Raw genomic sequence first — 19,951 nt, 5'->3', positions numbered from 1 at the left:
TTTCTCCATTGGAGGCATCTTTGGACACAATCGAAAGCAGATCTAAAATCCACAAAGCATAAGTACAGCGGCTGTTTCTTTAATATTGATTTGTCAATTAAAACTGATAAAGCTAATATATTTTTTGTTGTTCCAAGTCCCTTAACAAACCCAGTCTGATTCGGAGGCAATACCTTGTTCTCCATTGCCCATTCCGTAAGATTCATAAGTAGGATCCCTGCAAACAACTTAGCATCTGTATCTTGTAATGTTATGAGCCGATCATTTTCAGGGTGTGCCCATTTTCCTTTTTTTTAAATAGGGGATATCAATGACCCTCTCCAGGATTCTGGTCTAGTTCCTGCCCGTACTATTTCTTTAAACACTTCTGTAAGGTATTCTGACCATAAATCCAGTTTTTCTTTGTAGAGGGCAAACGGAATTCCATTAGGACCTGGTGCCCCGTCTCTCTGTTTAGTAATCAATTTAATTACTTGGGATTTTGATATGTCAATTTGAGCATCAATATCATACTTTGTTGTGTTTGTTCTGCTCTGGCTACTTTCCTTTATTTTCATTTTTACTTTTGGGTCAGAATTTAAATGTGTTTCAAGAAATCTAACCCATTCTTGTTCCGATAAAGTCGATGACACCACTAACCTATTCGGTCTCACTAAGCCATTGATTATTTTCCAGAATTCCTTTGAATTTGTTTGGTTGCTTGCGTAAAACAGTTTTGACCAACAGTCTTGCTTAGCATGATTTTTTTCATTCCATATCAGTTTCCTTAAATTCTGATTTAAGGTTTTTAATTTAATTGATAATTCATCATTATGCAGGAAATTTATAATCTGTCTTCTTAAGGTATTACGAGTACTTTTCAATTTTTTTATTGTGTGAGGAAGATTAATATGTGATTTCCATTTCTCTCCTTGTCTAGTTTGGTTCTTCTTAACTACAGATGTAGTGACCTGAGGTTTGACAAGTTTACAAGTGACGTTTACCCATTGTTCAATTGGTGAACTCAAGCTTTTATTTTTAAAACAAGCTTTAATGAGTTTCTGCACCAATTAATTAGTCTCCTCTTTATTATGTACCGCCCAAATAGCCCAATATGTATACATGCCCATAGCTATACATCAACATTCCATATTAGCTGAACCAGCCTTCTTTGGCAGATTAAGTCTAAATGTGACCAGCAAAGGAAGTCAGTTAAACTGTTTTGAGCTTGGTGAGTTCAAAGACCCTCAACGAATCCAAAAGCAGCATTTATATACAACATGCAGCTCAAAAGTCAGGACCTTTCCAACTCCTGCTCAGGATGTTTAAACAACAGAACATCAAACCTATGCAGCTTGACTGCTTTTATCACATTTGAAGGTGTTAATTTTCCCCTACCTTAATCTGAGTGAAAGTTCTAGTTATTGTCTAAAACCTAAGATAATTCTGAAAGTGATCAGTTACCGTTAGCTGCATATATTACCCAACCACATCTTACCTTCTCTTCCAACACTTATCTTGCAGATCCTTCGGGCTTACTGTGTTATCTTGGAGAGTCTGCTGGAGAATGAAGAGACCCAGATCAATGGATTCTGCATAATTGAAAACTTTAAAGGCTTTACCATGCAACAGGCAGGTGGCATCAAACCGTCTGAGCTTAAAAAGATGGTGGATATGCTGCAGGTGAGATCGTAAGAGAGATAGCTTTCCGTTAATCCTTTCTAACTCATTCAATGGATTTGCAATAGATTTCTTCATTTTTTCCTCGACATATTCAACTACAAATGATTTGGGCTTTTTATGTTTTAGCTGTTCCTCGTTTATGAGTGAAATGCTGCTTTATATTTGTAGGTTTTTCTAGCAAGGTTACTCAACTCATGCTTCTGAGGCATTTTGAATGTGACACACTGCCTTTGGGGCGACAATATTTTCTATTCAGTGCCTTGACTCTTGGTTTATAGAACAGAAACATGGTTTGATAATTCTAAAATCTGTACCTTGTACATGGAAAGCCAAGTTTATTATAGGAGACTAAATAATCAAAAGTACACTTTAGTGAACTGTAGTAGTATTTTAGGAAAGGGATCAGGTGGCCAAAAATGTCCAGTTTTTCAAGAACTTAAAAGTAAAATTTAGGATTCTGTATTGTGCATTTTGAAGGACCAATGCATAACTGTGTGGGAATTTGCTCAGGAACAGAACTATGCTTGGGATCATAGAACATCGGCATGTAGGGACTGAGTCACCATTCTACCTCAGTATACATGAGCCCGAATCTGACTACCTATAGTGCTTTACTTGCCTCCTAGCCTTTCCAGAGAAACAATTGAATTGGCACCTCACACACAACAGTCTCAGTCCTCTCGAGGACAATTAACATGATAAACACAACAGGAAGCAGCTTGGGATCACCCACAGGACAGTCCTTGGTGTAATGTGACACTCACAGCCACCCTCTGATACAAATATTACCTCATCAGTAACTTAAGGCCTCCTTCCCACCACAATAATAAGAAGCTCCAACGAGACCTGGACAGACCCAAAAGCTGCAGCAAATCCTGCTTAGTCGGCACATTAACACTTCTTCCAAAAACAAGCTCCTGAGTCTGACCAGGGCTGGACTGGCCTCTTGATTTATTGCCTCTACTAACTGCACCACTTCACAGGTATGTCCCCTTGAATGGCCACTTGCCAGCAGTGTTACCACCTGGCTCTTTTGTTACTGACATGAGCAGTATTTTATTGCCCTGGCTGGTGCAAAAATTGAGCAAAGGACTTAAGCCTTATAACAATGTAAACAATTGGCCGGTATTTCTTAGGGAAAGGTGGACCCCTACTTACCAGAGGGAAATGCTAGAGGAGCCAGATGGTCCTAATGCTGCTTGTGCTTTTGTTTTCTCCATGGAAAGTGCTGGCCTCCATCGCACTGCAGGCAGGGGTAAAAGGAAAGACTTACTCTCAGTCTATTAAGTCTCAAAACAGCTGCTAGTCGAACAACGTGACTGACAGTGCTGCAAGTCCTGCATCAGCCCAGTTGTCAGTCTGTGTACCCTGCTTAGTGGCCTCAGCTAATGCTGCTGGTGCCCTGCTTAGCTTCAGTCAGAGGCTCTCTTGGCCCGGGCCTGAGTAGTTAAAGTGAACAGCACTGACTGCTGTCAGGCTGAAACAGCATTCTCTGGTGGCAGAGCTGAGTCCAGTCAGTGAGTGGCCATCTTTTAAAAACAATACTCACAACATTGGAGACCAGTGTGCCGGCCAAGTGTGCCCTGGCCACTCACCCCTAACAAGTGGGCATGTGGTGCTCATGAGCGGGTGGGCCAGACAGGTGTGCAGTGAACACGCAAAGGGCTGGGCAGGTGAATAATGTCATTTTACTCTGGAGCAGTGGGCACCCGACCAACACCACGCAGGAATTTGAAATAAAAACATCCCCTCCTCCTACCTCGTAGTCCTGTCCAGCACTAGTCTGACTGAGTGCGACTCCATCTCCTGGGGTGGAGAAATGGCCACTGTGGCGGGAAGGCAAGGAAAAGCGTAGCTGTTTCCTGCCACCTGATTATCTGCCTTGCAGCTTAGGGGGGTAATCACCCTGGGTGCTGTGGTCACAGGGGCAGGCGCCTTGCTGGAACATGACAACAGGCAACTTGTTGCCCCAGATCCACGCAGCACTTTGCGCCACTGGGGTAATTGTTTATCTCATGATAATGAGCTGCAGAAGACACACGTGGTGGCAGAAGTGGTGGTGATTATTGATTCACTAGTGTGCACTGGCCCCCGATTTCCTCATTGGTTTCTTTAACCCCGTTACCGCGGTGCGAATACAACGACGGTGCGGCCGTTCTATTAGGTGGACGGAGCTGTGTTGACCAACGGACGTGCGCAGCACTACCGAGGTAGTGCTTGTGACGGCCGTTGGCCAACGCGCGCAGCGACGGGGTTAATTTTCTGATACACTATATTGTACGCATTCCTTAGCGCAACCCACTCACTGCTGCAGCTCCTCCTAGCATGCCTTGTGGTGGTCTGGGGGATCTAATTATGCATGACTAATGCATTTAGTGCAGTGATGCTGACACCAGCACTAAAGTGAGTTAGTCTAACCCCTGTTGCATGGTACTTGCAGGGCTGTCAAAGGCGTAATCAGAGAGTAGAAGAGAGTTTGGAAGAGATGTGATACAGCTAAAGAGGTTGACAATGGGCTCAAATTCTTGCACGGTTAGCTGTTGTATTGATATGGTCTTAGAAAGCCTTTGAGGAGTTTAGGTGTATTTTATGAAAAGGTGAACAGGTGCTATCCGTAGTACTATGTACACTAAGAACTAGGGCCTTAACTATTCTCTTCACAGGTTTAGCACCAAACAGGATTTTACTGTTTATGATTAAAGGGACAACAAAGTTAGATCTGAGGATTCTAAAGGGAACAGCTGCCTGAAGAAAATTAGCAGTCTCATGAGACAGGATACACTGTACAAAGAATGGTTAGTATTAGACTGATAGCCCAGAAGTAAAACATACATGCATCCACCATATATGCATACACGAGATGGGTTGTAATGGATTTGCAGGAATGAACAGGTTGGAATGTGAGTTGTGCAGGGAGCTGCATCAAGTCTTCTAGAGTTGCCGTACCAGTGCTGTGTGGATGGAAATGAGCACTGACGCTGAGCCATCATCAGCTCAAAGTACTTGTTTGTGGATGAGGGTGCAGGATGCTTATCCAGATACAGTTACCAGCGCGTCCACTCACTCCTCAGAGTGGGTAACTTCACAAGAGTAAGTTGGAAAGTGTCTTAGAGAAACCCACTATTCTCAGAATCACTAAGTAAACAGTCTGGTTAATGGATCACCAATATTCTTTGGGGCATCTTCCCCCGTGCCCCATTGGAAAGTGGATTTAGTTAAACTAACGGTGTCCCAGGATGTCAGCAGTGTATAGGAAATGCACATCTTCACAATTTTAGAAAGATAATTTAGGACCACGACAATGCATCTTCTTGTGTGCATAAGAACTAGTTCCTTCATTAAATCCTGTAGCACATGTGGAGCAAGTGAAACACTATTTTTATGGGCTGACTTGCTCTCCTGTAGTCTGAGAGAATACATGTTAAAGAAATCAAATCTACGGGAACAATAGCAGTCCCTAAGTACAATCAATGCCTTAACCTTTCAACAAATGTTGTGTTGAGCCAGCCACCTTAGATGAGGCATGTTGAGTACATATTAAGATACAACTCACTGGAATATGGGTTGAACTAGGCACCCCAGTGAGAGTAGTATTTGGGTTTTCTTCTTTGCCTGGCATGATTTGGTTAAGACAACATTGTAGACATTTATATGTGCCAGCAAAATTTCAGATTTTTATGCTTGTACTAAATTAATACGTGGACGAACACAATGCACTACTTGGCGGTACCTTAGGGCTACGTTCCAGCATAAAATAACATGCATATCAATTCAAGACACTGAACCAGCGCAAAGCATTGATAAATATGGCACCAGGTGTTTAACCAGTCAAGTTGTGTGTATTAACACAATTTTTTGACTTGGACCAGCATTTCAAGATCACTAAGAATCGCATATTATGAAGTGAGCACTGGCTGTATAAGTTCTGTAGACCCAACATAAAAAATGTGTAGCAGAACATCAAACGCTTTCAGTCTCTTTTTTTCCCTAACAATCCATTCCTACTCCAAGTAACTTCCCTAAGATTTTTTTTAAAAAAGGTTGTCCTTGGAGAGTAGAAAAACACAAAGTTTGCAGCTACGGTGCTGTGGCCAATATCAAACTGAAGAGGAAGTGAAAGGAATTAAAGGATTGTTGGACACCCGCCCTCATATAATGCGAACATACAAAATGCTTAGCAATCCTGAATAGCTGTGACTAGTTTGACAGTGTTTTCCTCTGTTAGTGTGATCACATAGGATGCTGAACCCTCCTCGAGTACTGGCCGATGCCAGCTCAGGCAACTGAGAAGGGGGTGGCAGTCTCACATACTTGTTGCACCACCTGGAGGGTGCTGCAGGGATTCCCTCCTGCCTCTTCCAGCAGAACTAACAGCTAGAGCTCTAGACTCTGAAGATGGCTGGCAGGTGCCAAATTTGATTTTCACCGCCCAGCAACCAAAGAAATGGAAAAGAAAGTCATGAAGTGGGCACATAGCTTAAGAATGGCACCCGGAAAAGAAACTGTACTATGAGGTTACACTTTTACATTGTGTATCCAAACTGCTAAACACCTGTGTGTAGCAAGACACTCCTAGCTTACAAAATGGCCGGTTGCAGTGTTCTACGTGTCTCTGAGGCACAGCGGCTTGAACAATCAACTGCTGGCATGTGTCTTTCGCAATGTGCAGTTTTGTGTCCAGAATATTTTGAGCGCTAACATATTGTAAGCAAAGACTGCAGCGCCGGAGAGCCCCCAACCCCAGAGTGCCCCCATTCAGCCCAAGGCCAATGAATACATGTGCGATATGAGAGAGACTCCGGGGCCCCTCATCACAATCTGCAGGGGTAGGTTTGGTGGGTGGGGAGGCGAGAGGGGGAGGCATCGTTTTGAGTTTCGCCACTGCCAAGAGGAAGTATTATTTTCAAGCAGCTGGTAGGAAGGTATATCTGTGAAAAGGTAAAGGGGTCATCAGTACATCTACAGTAATGCAAGCGCTCTGCTCGGATGTCAGATTAACGCATGTGGAAGGCATTGCAACAGGTCATTATATTATTTTCCATTAAAAAAATTGAAATATTAACCGTGGCGCATTTGACATGGAGGTCAAAATCATGTAAATGTAAATGTAAATGTACAGGAATTTATATAGCGCAAATCACCAAGCGGTTTCTAAGCGCTTGCTTAGGGAACCCGTCCTGGTATTCCCCTGTGAGATAACCCCGGCAGGGTATCCGCAAGGTGAAAGCCAGGCATCCCGCCACGAGGGGCCGTTGTGGAGATTAAGCAAGCTATTGCCCAGAGTCGCAGAGTGTGAACCCGTGAATCGAGTAGGCACCGGAGCGAGAATTGTCGAGTCCATGGACATTTTTTAGGACTCAAGACCCCGCCGAGCCGGGAATTGAACCCTGGTCCGGGCTGACCTCTGCTTCCAGGTCTGCCTCCTCTAACCAGTGAGCCACACTTCTCCATCATGAGCTACTTTTATAATAAATGTCCTAGCCTATTCTCACACATTCCGATACTACCACACCGTAGAAATGTTTGTGAGAGGCGCACATATATTCTCTCCAGGGCACAGCAGTTAGCCTTGATTTAAAAAAAAAAAAAATCCAGTCAGTATAATGTGTTTACAGTTTCTGTAAATATTTACCTTGCTATTTCCTTCTTTCACTCTTGATAAACTCATAGAATAACGAACTTCTCACTGAAGCGCCATTACTGACATTGCACATTTATTAAGTAGACCTGTTTTAATTAGGGTTAGGTTTAGATGCAAAGAATAAATATAGGAGTGTGCCTTTGTATAGAAGGGAATGTGAAGATGAGGTAGCTAAATTGGTATACTTTATATAGTAATCGCGGCATGGCATTAGAGAATCATTTAACGCATGGCAAAGCAATCAGAAAGGAATATAAAATGTGGTTGGCGGCAGTGCTTTAAATGGGAAAAATAAGTGCAGGTACTCTTAAAATGAGCTAGGAGTGTAGCAAGTGGGTGGGCTAGGGGGCGGGGCTAAGGACAAGAATAAGACACTTCTACTATGTGTCCGATTACTTATATATTCTTAAGTGCGCAATCACAAACAAGCAGCAAAGCTCACACAAAACATTCCCAGAATTTCCTTTAAAATACCACGCTAGTGTCTGGATTCTCTCCCTCTTTCACTCACTTTTCTCTCTCACACACACACAAACATGCACAAACAAGTAGGCAAACACCCAGACACAAGCAGACAGACACTCATTCAAAAGACTCAGGTGGGATAAAGGCCATTTTACACTCCTTAGCTCCCGCAGCTCTCTTAATTACTGTTTCAGTGGGATGCCTGGATTTGAGTGTGTGCACACATACACACCATGGTGTGAATGTGATTGACAGCACAGGGCCTGTATGGACCTTGCTCTGTCAAACACAGCTTGGTGGGGAACACCAGACATTATGCAAATGTTCCCCTCCCCTGCCAAATAGTTTAGAGGTGGCTCTGCATGGGTTACAGAGGTGCTTTAGCTGTCAGACAACCTCGTTTGTGCTCTGGAGCACTAACAACAATAAGCCTACCTTTGATGAGTACCGGTACTCTCCTTGGCAGCAGAGAAGTGCCGGTACTCAGAGCGATAAAAATGAGAAGTGCCGGTACTCAGTACCGGTGAGTACCGGCCCATTTAAAGCACTGGTTGGCGGAACATTTATACTTAATTGTTTGAGGAAGTTTAAATGTAAATCAGACAGATAAGAACTATGATACCTCAGTGCACACCAGATCTAGTCCATAGAGGAAGGACTAAACCACCATAGTGCTAATGCAAGATGAGGACCAGGAATGCCCCGTCATTCTGACTCGACACACACGGCTTGTTGACGTATTATTCTTTAGTCAGAGAATAAATGACGGGAAACTTTGAACAACTAGACTGCAGTGATTCTTGCAGGTTTGGTGACGTCATAAACCGTGAGAGCAAAGGTCGAGTGTAATTTCGTTGTCCCCATAAAGCCGAGGTCATAAAAATATTCAAACATGAGCATGTTTATGAAAGAGAAGAAATGAGAACAGTCTAGGACTCTGCGCCCAAAAGAATAATACAGTAGTGTTATTTTATGCTAAACAATATCTGCATTTGCAACTTTAGAGTTGCTTATTTGAACGCAGTCTTTACACCCAGCAGATTGAAGTTTTTATAGTTGTTCGTTGAAGGCTGACCGGATAAAGAGTGCTGGTTAAATGGGATGCATCAATGTCTTGTTTGTTTAACCCTTTCCGCGCTGCTCGAATTTTCACGCTATGTGGGCGTTTTATTGAGTGGGTGGAGTTCGGACGGCCCCCGGCCGTCCTCAGCACATGCCCACCGTGAAGTCGGACGGCCAGTGGCCCTCCGAAGCACACAAGGGGTTAAGGGAGTACTATGCTGATGGAACAAAGGCGGCTCTTTCATTGATGAGGACATTAAAGTGACTGATTACATGATTTTAGGAGACACCCACGAGGCCACCTACATTGGATGGACACACACACACCCACCCGCCTTTTGTCACACACACGCACACACACACACACGTGTACACACACCCTCTCTCTCTCTCGACAAACACACAGACACACGCGCCCTCTTCGCGACTTTTAAGTGTGTCTCAGGCCTGATATTGTAGTCTGTAGAGCAGTTTATCAACCTGATGTTGTAATAAGTAGAGCAGTTTTAAACCGTCATTTTGACCTGGCAAAATAAACCTCTTGCTAGACCTAAACCTTACTTTTTAAATACATATAAGTCACCCCATAAGGTAGGCCCAAAAGTCTCATAGAGCAGGATGCATTATATTTAAAAAGTAGGACATGTGGGTTAAAGTTTTGCATGTCTTGGTAGTGAAAAACTCCTAAATTCATTTTCACTACTGTAAGGTCTAGCTCTCCCTTAGACTTATATTGGATTGACATATTCCTTTTAATAAGTGCTAACTTTTGATTGGGAGCTGTTAGATTTGAGGCTCTCTAGTTGGTACAGGTAGGTACTTGTGACAAATAGGGACCCTCTCCTCTAGTCAGGATAAGGGGATTACACTCCTAAAATAACCCCTGCTCACCCCCTTGGTAGCTTGGCACGAGCAGAAGGGCTTTACTTCAGAGGCGTTGTAAGTTAACAGTTGTGACCACATTCAGTAACCCAGTGACAACACTACAAATGGACACCACACAGGTTTTATATAAAAAATAAGTAGACTTTATATAGAGTTACCATAAGACCATAAACGACAAAAATACACACTATGATTACTTTAAGATGGTAGATTTAAGCTTAGTTCAGTTCTTAGATGCGACACTCTGCGTCAATATACCTTAAGTTGCGTTGCGCTTCCACGACAACGTTCAGATACAAAGAAAGAAAGACGTGAAGATCTTCCAGATGCGGCACGCTTCTCGGGGATGCGAGAAGTTCTCGGTTCGATGCGTGGACTGCAGCGGAGACATCCTTACGATGCGACAACAACAGCTCCAGCTGCGATGCTCTTTTCCCACGATGTGTGAAGCTTCCGCTCCATGCGACAACTACAGCAGCGACATACAAGATGCGACAGCAGTAGCTCCGATGGCGGCACGCTTCTCGGGAATGTGAGGTGCTCTTGGTCGATGCAGTGCAATGCAACGTTCCAGCGGCGACACCCTCCTTCGGAGTTGCGACGGCAGGCACAGCGACGTCGCGGCGCTCCGACCTCATTGCGAGATTCTTCACCTGATGCGGTGCAGTGCGACAACTACAGCAGCGACACCCTCCTTCGGAGTTGCGACGGCAGCAGCAGCGACGGCGACACGTTTCCTCTTCGTTGCAGCCCGCTTCTCTCTGATGCTGTGCAGTGCGACAGTTCCAGCCTCCTTCGGAGTTGCGACGGCAGGCACAGCGACGGTGACATGCTTCTTCTCGGTGAGGCGCGCTTCCAGCTCCTTGCGACATGCAGTTCCTCAGAAGGCCCAAAACAGCAGCAGGCACTTCCACAAGAACTTTGGGGAGCTGGGGGTTGAAGTCTGTTGTCCCTGAGACTTCAGCAGGAGGCAAGCTCTTTTCCAAGCCCTTGGATATCCTTCACAAGTTGAAAGCAAAGTATACAAAGTTCCTTTCTCCTTCCTTTGGCAGTAAGGCAACCACTGCAGGCCAATCCCCCAAGCAGCACTTCAGCTTGTGAATAGACTCTCCTCAGTTTATTTAGGTTCCTCTCCTCAGTGAAGGTTTCTTCTTGTAGTCCAAAAGTGATCTAATTTCTTGGGATCAGGGTCCCAATATTTATACCCCAAAATCCTTTGTTCTCTGAGGGGAGAGGGGCCTTTGCTCAGCCCAAACCAGTTCTGAAGCACTCTTTTTACCAGACTTCTCCTTTCCTTTCACAGTGCAGGGCAGGCACATCAGAGGCCCCACAGGAGGTGGAGCCAGCATTGTGGAAGGCAAGTACAGTCCGGGAGCACTTTGTTTACAGGACTCCTTCTCTTCTTTCAGTGTGCAGGGCAGAGACAGCAGCCGCTCCCCAGGGGGTGGAGCCAGCATTGTGGAAGGCAGGCACAGCCCTAGTCAAGGTTGAGGTGCAACTCCTCTCTCCCATTTAGATGCAGATCTCTCTATTCACCACTGCGTGACTCAGCCTGTCTCCTGGAGTTCCCCAGCCCGTTCACACACAAAACCAGACATAGGAATACACAAACTAGCAGAGGCAGGTTTGAATGGTTAGATAAGCAAATACCTACTTTCTAAAAGTGGTATTTGCAAACACAGAATATTAAAATCAACTTCACTAAATGATGTATTTTATTATTCTGAGTTCAGGCATACTAAACTAGAATTTCTACCATGTTCTCTGAGACAGTTAGGATTATAAAATGTAATAACTCTAACAGCCCATTCTGGCCTATGGAGAACAGGTAGCCTTGCAACAGTGAAAAACGAAAATGGCTGTAATTCACTATTAGGACATGCCACACACATCAGGGCTTGTCCTACCTTATACTTACAATGCACCCTGCCCTTAGGCCTACCATAGGGGTGACTGATATGAAGAAAAGGGAAGGTTTAGGGACTGGCAAGTGGGTGCACTTGCCCAGTCAGCATGACAGTACCAGACTGCACGCAGGCTCTGCAATGGCAGACCTCAGACACATTTTACAAGGCGGCTTCTGTGGATGGCACAACCAGTGCTGTAGGCCCACCAGCAGCAAATAGGGAGCACTTGCACTGTGGCATTGAATAGCAGTGGCACAGTGCCCAAAGCATCTAACACCAGCAAAAATACGTGAGGCAACAGCAAAAATGGAAGGGAGACCCACGCCAATGGTGCCAGGTCTAACAGGAGCAGGTAGAAACATCAAGTTTGGATTCAAATGAGGTGTAAATTAAAATCATATTTAAAGGTTAAGTCGTATTTTAAGTCAGAATTCTGAAAATGCTACATTTAAAAAGTTGGCATATTCCTGTTGGCATTTGTGCTGTCTGCCATTGTCCTGAGTCACATGATTGTGAATGGCTCTGCTGTTGGTTTTTGTTTATTCCTCCCAGACAGTGACACAAAAGGGGACTAGGTATGGCAGGGTGGCCCTTCCTGCCAGGATGGCTGGGGGCGGAGCTGTACCCTCCTGCACTTACACCATAAGGGCTTATCTCCAGCACACACAAAGGGACATGACACTAGTCTCTTGTCACCACAAACCTTATGGAGCCATGGCAGGGAAAGGGAAGAACTTTCTAGAACCAGATTTGGTGATAGCATAGGGAATGCCTCCATTCAAAGGCTGGCACCAGTTATAAATAATGGACCCCCAGAACAACTATTCAGTACACTCCTGCATCTTTGGGAGACTTCAGATTGACTGACTGGGCCCCCAGAGGATTGCGCTGCAGCTACCAGAGGATTGCTCTGCTGCCTGAAGGCCATCCTTGCGGCTTTAGGAAGAACTGGGCACTCACCTTGAACCTAGGACCACCAGAAGTGACTCCAAGGGCCACTTGGATGGGACATTGAACCCTCCACATGGTCTCTGATGAAGTGAGTCCTAACTCCCTAAGTTGTGCCGGTAAACCGGAATGAGCCCAATCCACCTTATGTATCTGGCCCACGCTCCATCGTGGTTGGCCTTCACCTTTGACTTTGCCCAGCTGTCGTATAATGGTTGGCGCTTTGATCTTTTAGATGCTATTTTACTCTAAAAAAATTAAGAATTCATTACTCAAGTTCGACTGATTGGATTTAATTTGTTTTCTTGTCATTTTATTTTTTCAATTAGACTATATTCTTCTACATTGGTTTGAGATTTTTGTTGTGTTTTCACTGTATTACTGTTTGTGTGCCGAGAAATACTTTACAGATTGCCTCTGAATTAAGCCTGACTGCTTTTGTGCTAAGCTACCAGAAAGTTAAGCACAGGTTAATGTAATGACTCTTGTGGTTCATGCTGACAAAGATTCTGGTTCTTCCTTGAGTCGGGATTTCATCAGCTCAGCTAGTAAACCAGTTCCCTACACCCAGGTTACATTAGTCTCTTTGGTATGAAAAGTACCAAACTGTTAAAGGGAGAATTGGAAGCCCCTATAGGGTGTGGTCACCTGTGGTCACAAGCCACAAAATATCCCGCAGCAACTCTTCACTGAGGAACAAGGAAGAAAGATATGAGATGACAAAGTTCACATTTGAAGTGGCACTTTTATTTGTTAAATCACCATCATATCAATAAATGCAACTCATTTCATGTAACTAAGCAAAACCATTATGAAAGTCTGACTTCACTCTGTCAAGCATAAATGTTAGATGACAAATGCTCAAACTTTTATAAGACAAGATGGAATCAGGATCTATTAAAAGACATGTTTAAATCAATTAGGGATTCAAAAAGGCCCAGAATACATTCTATGAAAATATGGCGCCTAGAAACAAGCTTTTCTGAAGAAATTTACCCATGCCGATATTTTAACATTATAAAGAGACCCAAGATGCAAGGGGCTAGGATCTTTAAAAGGCACAATTGAAATTAGTTAGAGAATACAGAACACATTTTATAAAATCCATTGCCTAGAGACTGCCTAACTAGGGAGACTAGCCATACAAGACCTAATCACTTAAAGAAACCTAAAATGCAAGAAATTGGGTGTGGATGGAAAATACCAAGCGAAGTCAGATTTCAAAAAGGCAAAAATATTATCTAGACTGGAAGCTGATCGCCTGTGAGAAAAGGCTTGAAAAGTCCCAAGTCAGATTAACGGCCGACCGGAGAACCCACGCTTGTGAAGGACACAGCAGAAGAGTTCTGGCTTCTGATTGTGGTGGTGTTAGACCTGGCATCTTTGGCGTGGTTTCCCCCTATCTTTTTGCCTCTACCTCCTGTATTTTTGATGCTGTGCTGGATTTCGTTTTTGCTGGTTTAGATGCTTTGGACACTCTGCCACTGCTGATCAGTGCCAGAGTGTAAGTGCTCCCTGTGTAAATTGTTATTCTGATTGGAAATACATGTTTGGCATGTTTGTATCACCATGAAGTCCCTATTAAAGTGCACTGGGTGTGCCAGGGCTGGTGATGACAAATGCTACTAGTGGGCCTGCAGCACTGATTGTGCCACCCACAGGAGTAGCTCTAAAATGGTGTCTCAGGTCTGCCACTGCAGTGCCTATGGGCAGTTTAGAACTGCCATGTCCTCCTGGCCAGTGTCCCCACTGACCAGGCCTAACCCTTCCCTTTTTGTGCACATCAGCCACCGCTATGGAAGGCCCAAGGTACCCCCCTGGGCAGGGTGCAGTGTATGTGGAAGGTAGAGCATGTACTGGTGCAGGTAACATGTTCTGGTAGTGAATTACAGCCATTTTCGTTTTTCACTATTGTAAGGCTATCTTGCTCCATAGATTAACATGGGGGATGCTGGCTACAGTGGTTAACAGCATTTCTTCCCATAGGAACAAGATAGGACATAAGTATCTAGTATCCCTGAACTCAGAATTTAATAACACATCTTTTAGGAAAGGTTGTTTTTAAATCCTGGGTTTGAGAACAGCACTTTTAGAAAGTTGCTGTTCTCTTGTCTAACCCTTCTGTGTGCCTGGGCCTGTTTGTGTATTGACTGTCTGGTTTGTGAGTGACAGGGGCTGGGGAATTCCCCAGCAGGATGGATGAGTCAGCACTAGGCTGAATGACTGCAGTTGCAACTGGAGTGGTGGGAGGAGTTAGCACCTGGGCTGAATAGGGCTGTGCCTGCCTTCCACAATGCTGGCTCCACCCCCCTGCTGGGTGGCTGAGGACCAAGCCCCTCACTCTGAAAGGAAAGATGCAGCCAGCAAAACAAAGTGCTCAGGATCCACCCAGAACTGGTTCAGACCGGGCTCAGGGCCCACATGCACCAAGAGAACAAAGACTTTAGGGGTATAAGTACAGGACCCCTGACAACAGAAAATTAGATCATTCTGGAAATCAAGAAGGAACCTCTGCCAAGGAGAAAGCTGAAACTGAAGAAGGAAGATTGTCCTGCTGTTGCTCTGCTGGACTGACCTGTTGCTTTGCTGCCAAGGAGAGGGGAAGGACTTTGCTGCTGAGCTGTGTCCCCTGTCTTGAAGGAATCTCCAAGGGCCTGAGAAGAGCTGGCTCCCTGTTTTGAAGTCCCAGGAACAAAAGGACTTCACCCCAGCTTTCCTGAACTCTGCTGAGAGAGTTCTGTCCTTCCTAGAGTGCTTGATCCAGTTGTGGGGCCTCTGGAAGTTGTACCTGAGCTGGGAAGCTTGAAACTGAGCTTGAGTGACTTTTGAACTTGAAAAGTGTCGCATCGCTAGCTTGCGGAGCGCATCCCCGACAGTGCGAGAAGTTTCCCACCGCTACGGAGGTCGAGATCGTCGCAGCGCCTGACGCCGCTGCCAGAGACGTCGCATCCTTCGTTTGCGGGACGCGCCAGACCGGTGCGGGAGAATCGAACATCGCTGCGAGTATCGTCGCAGAGCCTGTCGTCGCTGGGTGAGAACGCCGCACCGCTTGCTTGCGGACCGCATCACGTCGCTGCGAGCATCGTCGCAGAATCAACGCATCGAGGAGCTGCGAGAGAGAGGATCCCCGCTGAACCGCGCATCGTCGCCCCGGAGATCGTCGCAGCCCCTACGAGATCGTCGCATCGTGCCTTTGCGAGAACAGACTTCCTACGGAACCTACGCACCGGAATCCATACAAGTGTCCTTCCTCCCCATACAGACCGGATTCGTCGCAACACGCCCGCTGCTGCAGCGGGGCTGTCGCATCGCCTCCCCAGGGTCTCAGGAGCAACGCATCGCTTGTTTTCCACCGCACCAGCTTCTGCTTTTGGAACTTTGTTGCAACTAAAAGGTACTGTGAGTAAACGTGACGCAACTGTGAACTTTTCACGCATCAGTAGAGAATTCTATCGCAACGTAGAGAATTCTAACGCAACCTTAAGAACTCTTTTTTAAACCATATTCTTGAACTGTGTATGTTGGATTTTTGTCGTTTTGGTCTTGTGTAGTTTAGATTAAAAATACCTTTATTTTTTCTAAACTGTTGTGGAGTCAGTTTGTGGTGTTTTCACTGTTACTGTGAGTGTTGGTACAAATACTTTACGCATTGCCTCTGGTTAGCCTAGACTGCTCGTGCCAAGCTACCTAGAGGGTGAGCAGGGGTTATCTCAGAGGGTTATCTCCTTGCCCTGACTAGAAGCAAGGGTCCCTATTTGGACAGTGGTACCTACCTCTGCCAACTAGAGACCCCCAGATCTAACAGGTGGGGAATCTTTTATACCTAAAAAATGCAGAACTGACACTGTCCTGACGCACTTTCTGACGCAGGTGGCTTGACCGCATGTCGTAGGACACGGGAAAATGGTCAGGTGGCTCAACGGTCGGTTGGCCATGCTCGACCGCAGAACATAAACAAAGAACATCTTGTCACGTACATATCTCTAAAAATATATGTGAGAGCGGAACTTACGACAGGTGCTATTATTGCAAGAGGTTGTGGCTTTTACTTCGTGCAAGCTATCTTTCAAAACAAGATACAAAAACAAACAATTTCAGCAAGAGTCCAAGATGTGCCAACATGTACCGGCTGGGTCTGTGTACGTGTGTGTGGGCGTTGGTCTTGAAGCTGGGGAAAATGACTGTACTCTGTGATAGCCCAATTTACCTTGTTGTTTTCAGTGCAACAGAAATGCATGTTTTGAAATCATCAGGTCTAGTGGAGCTTAATATGAAAGACTGATATCATAAGACTGTGGCCTTTGGCCTTTGGCTTAGGCCTATGTATATTGGGTTAATGGAATCTGTGGGCTTCTATTTACTGATAGTATATGGTAAAAATTGGTAATTTTAGCATATTTTCAGATCTTGTCAAGTAGGGCCCACATCAGACCTTCATCCTACCAAGGTCGATAAAAATGCCCTTTCTGGTGATTAAATGGTAGAACGTGACCCTCCATCAAAACCATATCACAACATTTACTGTAGCTGTCTTGCGACAACCTAACTTTCTCAGTTTCTTGCACTTTAAGTGCTATTTCATTTTATCTAATTTTTGTGGTTCATTTATTTATTTATTGCTCTGTAATAGGCCTGCCCTGCAACTATCTACACAAACCATGTTCTTCATGCTAGAATTGATGCAAATTAAAAGACCACTTATGTGTTTACTTTAATGGAATACTCGTTTCCAGAAAAGAATGCGCATTCCTTCCAAGGAATGTAACTGGGCAAGGTGAACAGTGCCAAATCTCTGCCACTGAAATGACTGGAGGTTACATGCTATTAAACACACAGAGGTGAAAAATATGGCATATATCCTCAACTACAAAAACTCTAACAGCAATAACACTTTTAAAATAGATGAAACCAGGCTCCACAGTAAAATATTTTAGATGCATGTCAGTGTTAAGCCATTCACAGTCCTCTAATCTTGTGACAGGACTTTCTTCATTTAAAAAAAAAATATATATATATCTTTATTTGTTTTTTGTCCTTTAATTTTTCTTCTTCTCAATACACTTTGCAAGACAATTCAGAATAATCTAGAGCAGCATATAGGTCCGCATAATGCAATAGTGTTAAATCACTGTGTAGATCAACGCTATACATTACAGAGGCATAAGCAGTGTATGTCATAGCGCCCAAATACATCATCAGCAAATGGTAAACCCTGTATTGCTATGATTGCCTGCTCGCTCTTCTGCACCCCTATTGCCAGTTCGCAGTCGAAATCACTAGCTCTATGTCTTAACATAGTTCATCTTAAACGATACAATAATATACAACATACACTGTGCAGTAGACACAGTGAACATTGATGTACAGTCGCTTCTATATCCAACAGAAGTGTTTCGCAATCGAAAAGAAGGAGAGGAGATGGGGATGCACCAATAAGACATACATTATCCAATAAACGTCAACTAACAACATACTAAAATCAAAGAACAAAAGAATAAGAGGGCTGTCATTAATGAAGAAATATAATAATCTCTGCTGGACTATGTATAGGGCGGTGTATCTCTGCCCTCACAGTGAAGGAGTGCGCCGGGTCGGGGTTCAAGCCTCACAGAAAGTCTGAGAGGTAGTGCTGTGTTGATGAATATTTTGGCAGGAAAGGCGGGTGGGGTTCTCCACATCAGATTACAACTATACTGTAATTCCTAACAGTAGGTGAGTCCAATCTGCTGATATTTTATCTCTTGTGAACCGGGACCGCTAGCATATGCATTATGTGGCAACCGGGTGAGCATCATCCACGTCCCCATCACCCTCATTGTAGAGTGTTGAGAGTATAGTGTCCCAGTATTGCGCAATGGGGAATTTGCGTAGCCCTGCTGTTTCCTCCCTGTGTAGCGCCGTACTTTCCGCCTGAGCCCAGATCGTAAGTGATCTCTTCCAGCTAATCGGTTCAGGGGGATCTGAGTGTTTCCACCTTTTTGTAATCAGGCGTTTTGCAACTATGAGCCCCAGGTTTCTAAACCGTGATACTTTGTTTTTTTGTCCTTACATAAATTCCCAATATGCAAATCTCCCATGATGGCGGTACGGATGTGTCTGTGCAGAGCGCTAGGGATGTGGTGACTTTGCGCCAATAGCTTTGGAGGGAACTACAGGACCATAACATATGTAGTAGGTCCGCATCAAGCTGCCGACAGTGTGGGCACTCAGAAGTAGCAATTTTGAAATATCTGTTAATTTTATCAAGGGAGAGACACACCCTGTGTAAGATGAAAGTTTGTATTAATTTGAATTTAGAACTTCTCGGTATAAAACTGGGGCAGGCCCGGATATTACCCCATTCCTTGTCAGGCCAGGATTGGCCGCGGTCCGCCTCCCAGTGGGTACGGAGAGACGTCAATGGTTTCAGCATGTGTGTGAGTAATGCCGTCACCAGCCAATGAACTATGTGCGACCCCGCCCCCATGACGTGTAGGTATTTTAGTAATAAGTGCATCGGGGGCTCAATCCTTAGATCTCCCCAAAGAGTCGATTAGGCCCTCACTAAAGAGGTGTGTAATAAGAATTGTCCTACAGGCAAGCCAGTGCCGTCTGCTAGGGCCTCGAATGTTAATAGCGCACCGTCCCTATATAAGTCTCCTAGAGTGTCTACACCTGCCATGCGCCAATATGTGAGATCCTCCTCAGAAGTACCCGCTCTCCCCCTTGGCTTTCTAAAGAGTGGTATTATCGGGGCGTACGGAAGAGTTGCGCGGGTGAGATGCAGGCTCCTACTGTAACATTTAAATGCTAACCCCAAGTGTAGCTGGGTCGGACGTGGGGACTTGGCCTCAGGATGAAACAGAGGATGGATTTGGTTCTGAGTCCACGGCTGTTGCAATGTCGCTGTGCCTTCCAAATAGATGTCGCCTAGCCACTTCGTTACCCACTGTAGTTGGGCAGCTATATAGTACAGTTCCATGTGACAGGACTTTCTTTATACGCCAAACCTGATCATTGCTCCTGTTCTTTATGGATAAAAAGATCAGATTGCAATCCAACTTCTGCTACTGGGCACTCCGAACTGTTTCCCTTTTGCTATCAAATGCTAAGAGAATTAACTAGGTAAGAGAATGGTAGTGAAAATATTTGCTATGAGTCTTTAGTCAACGTCCTGTCAAGTTAGTGAGGAAGATTCTACATTTTCTGGCAAGACAGGAGGTTCAATTATAACAAGTTCCAAGTCTTTCAATCATATTCAGTACTATAGGAACCACCAACTTGTAATAAAAAGTTGTAAAAGTAGATTCATAAAATCGGTTTTGGCTCTCATTATGTCCGGGGCCACAGAAATGATGGGCCATATGTATGAACACATTTTTCCACAGACACAGAATGGGTA

At 44.6% G+C, this 19,951-nt stretch overlaps 1 protein-coding gene across 3 annotated transcripts in view; it reads left to right on the top strand.

Annotated features, from left to right (window-relative positions):
• The window catches only part of RLBP1 (retinaldehyde binding protein 1), a 229,136-nt gene that overhangs the window by 185,558 nt on the left and 23,627 nt on the right, over positions 1–19,951 (top strand). For all 3 annotated transcript variants that reach the window (XM_078684097.1, XM_078684098.1, XM_078684099.1), the window contains one exon: positions 1,504–1,662. In XM_078684097.1, the coding sequence (XP_078540223.1) occupies positions 1,504–1,662 (159 nt within the window). The remainder of the gene's footprint in view (positions 1–1,503; positions 1,663–19,951) is intronic.

The sequence above is a fragment of the Lissotriton helveticus genome, chromosome 3_1, assembly GCF_964261635.1.
Source record: "Lissotriton helveticus chromosome 3_1, aLisHel1.1, whole genome shotgun sequence".
NCBI classification, from domain to species: Eukaryota; Metazoa; Chordata; class Amphibia; order Caudata; family Salamandridae; genus Lissotriton; species Lissotriton helveticus.
Note: the sequence above shows the minus strand (reverse complement) of the source record. Positions and strands in the feature narration are given on the sequence as shown.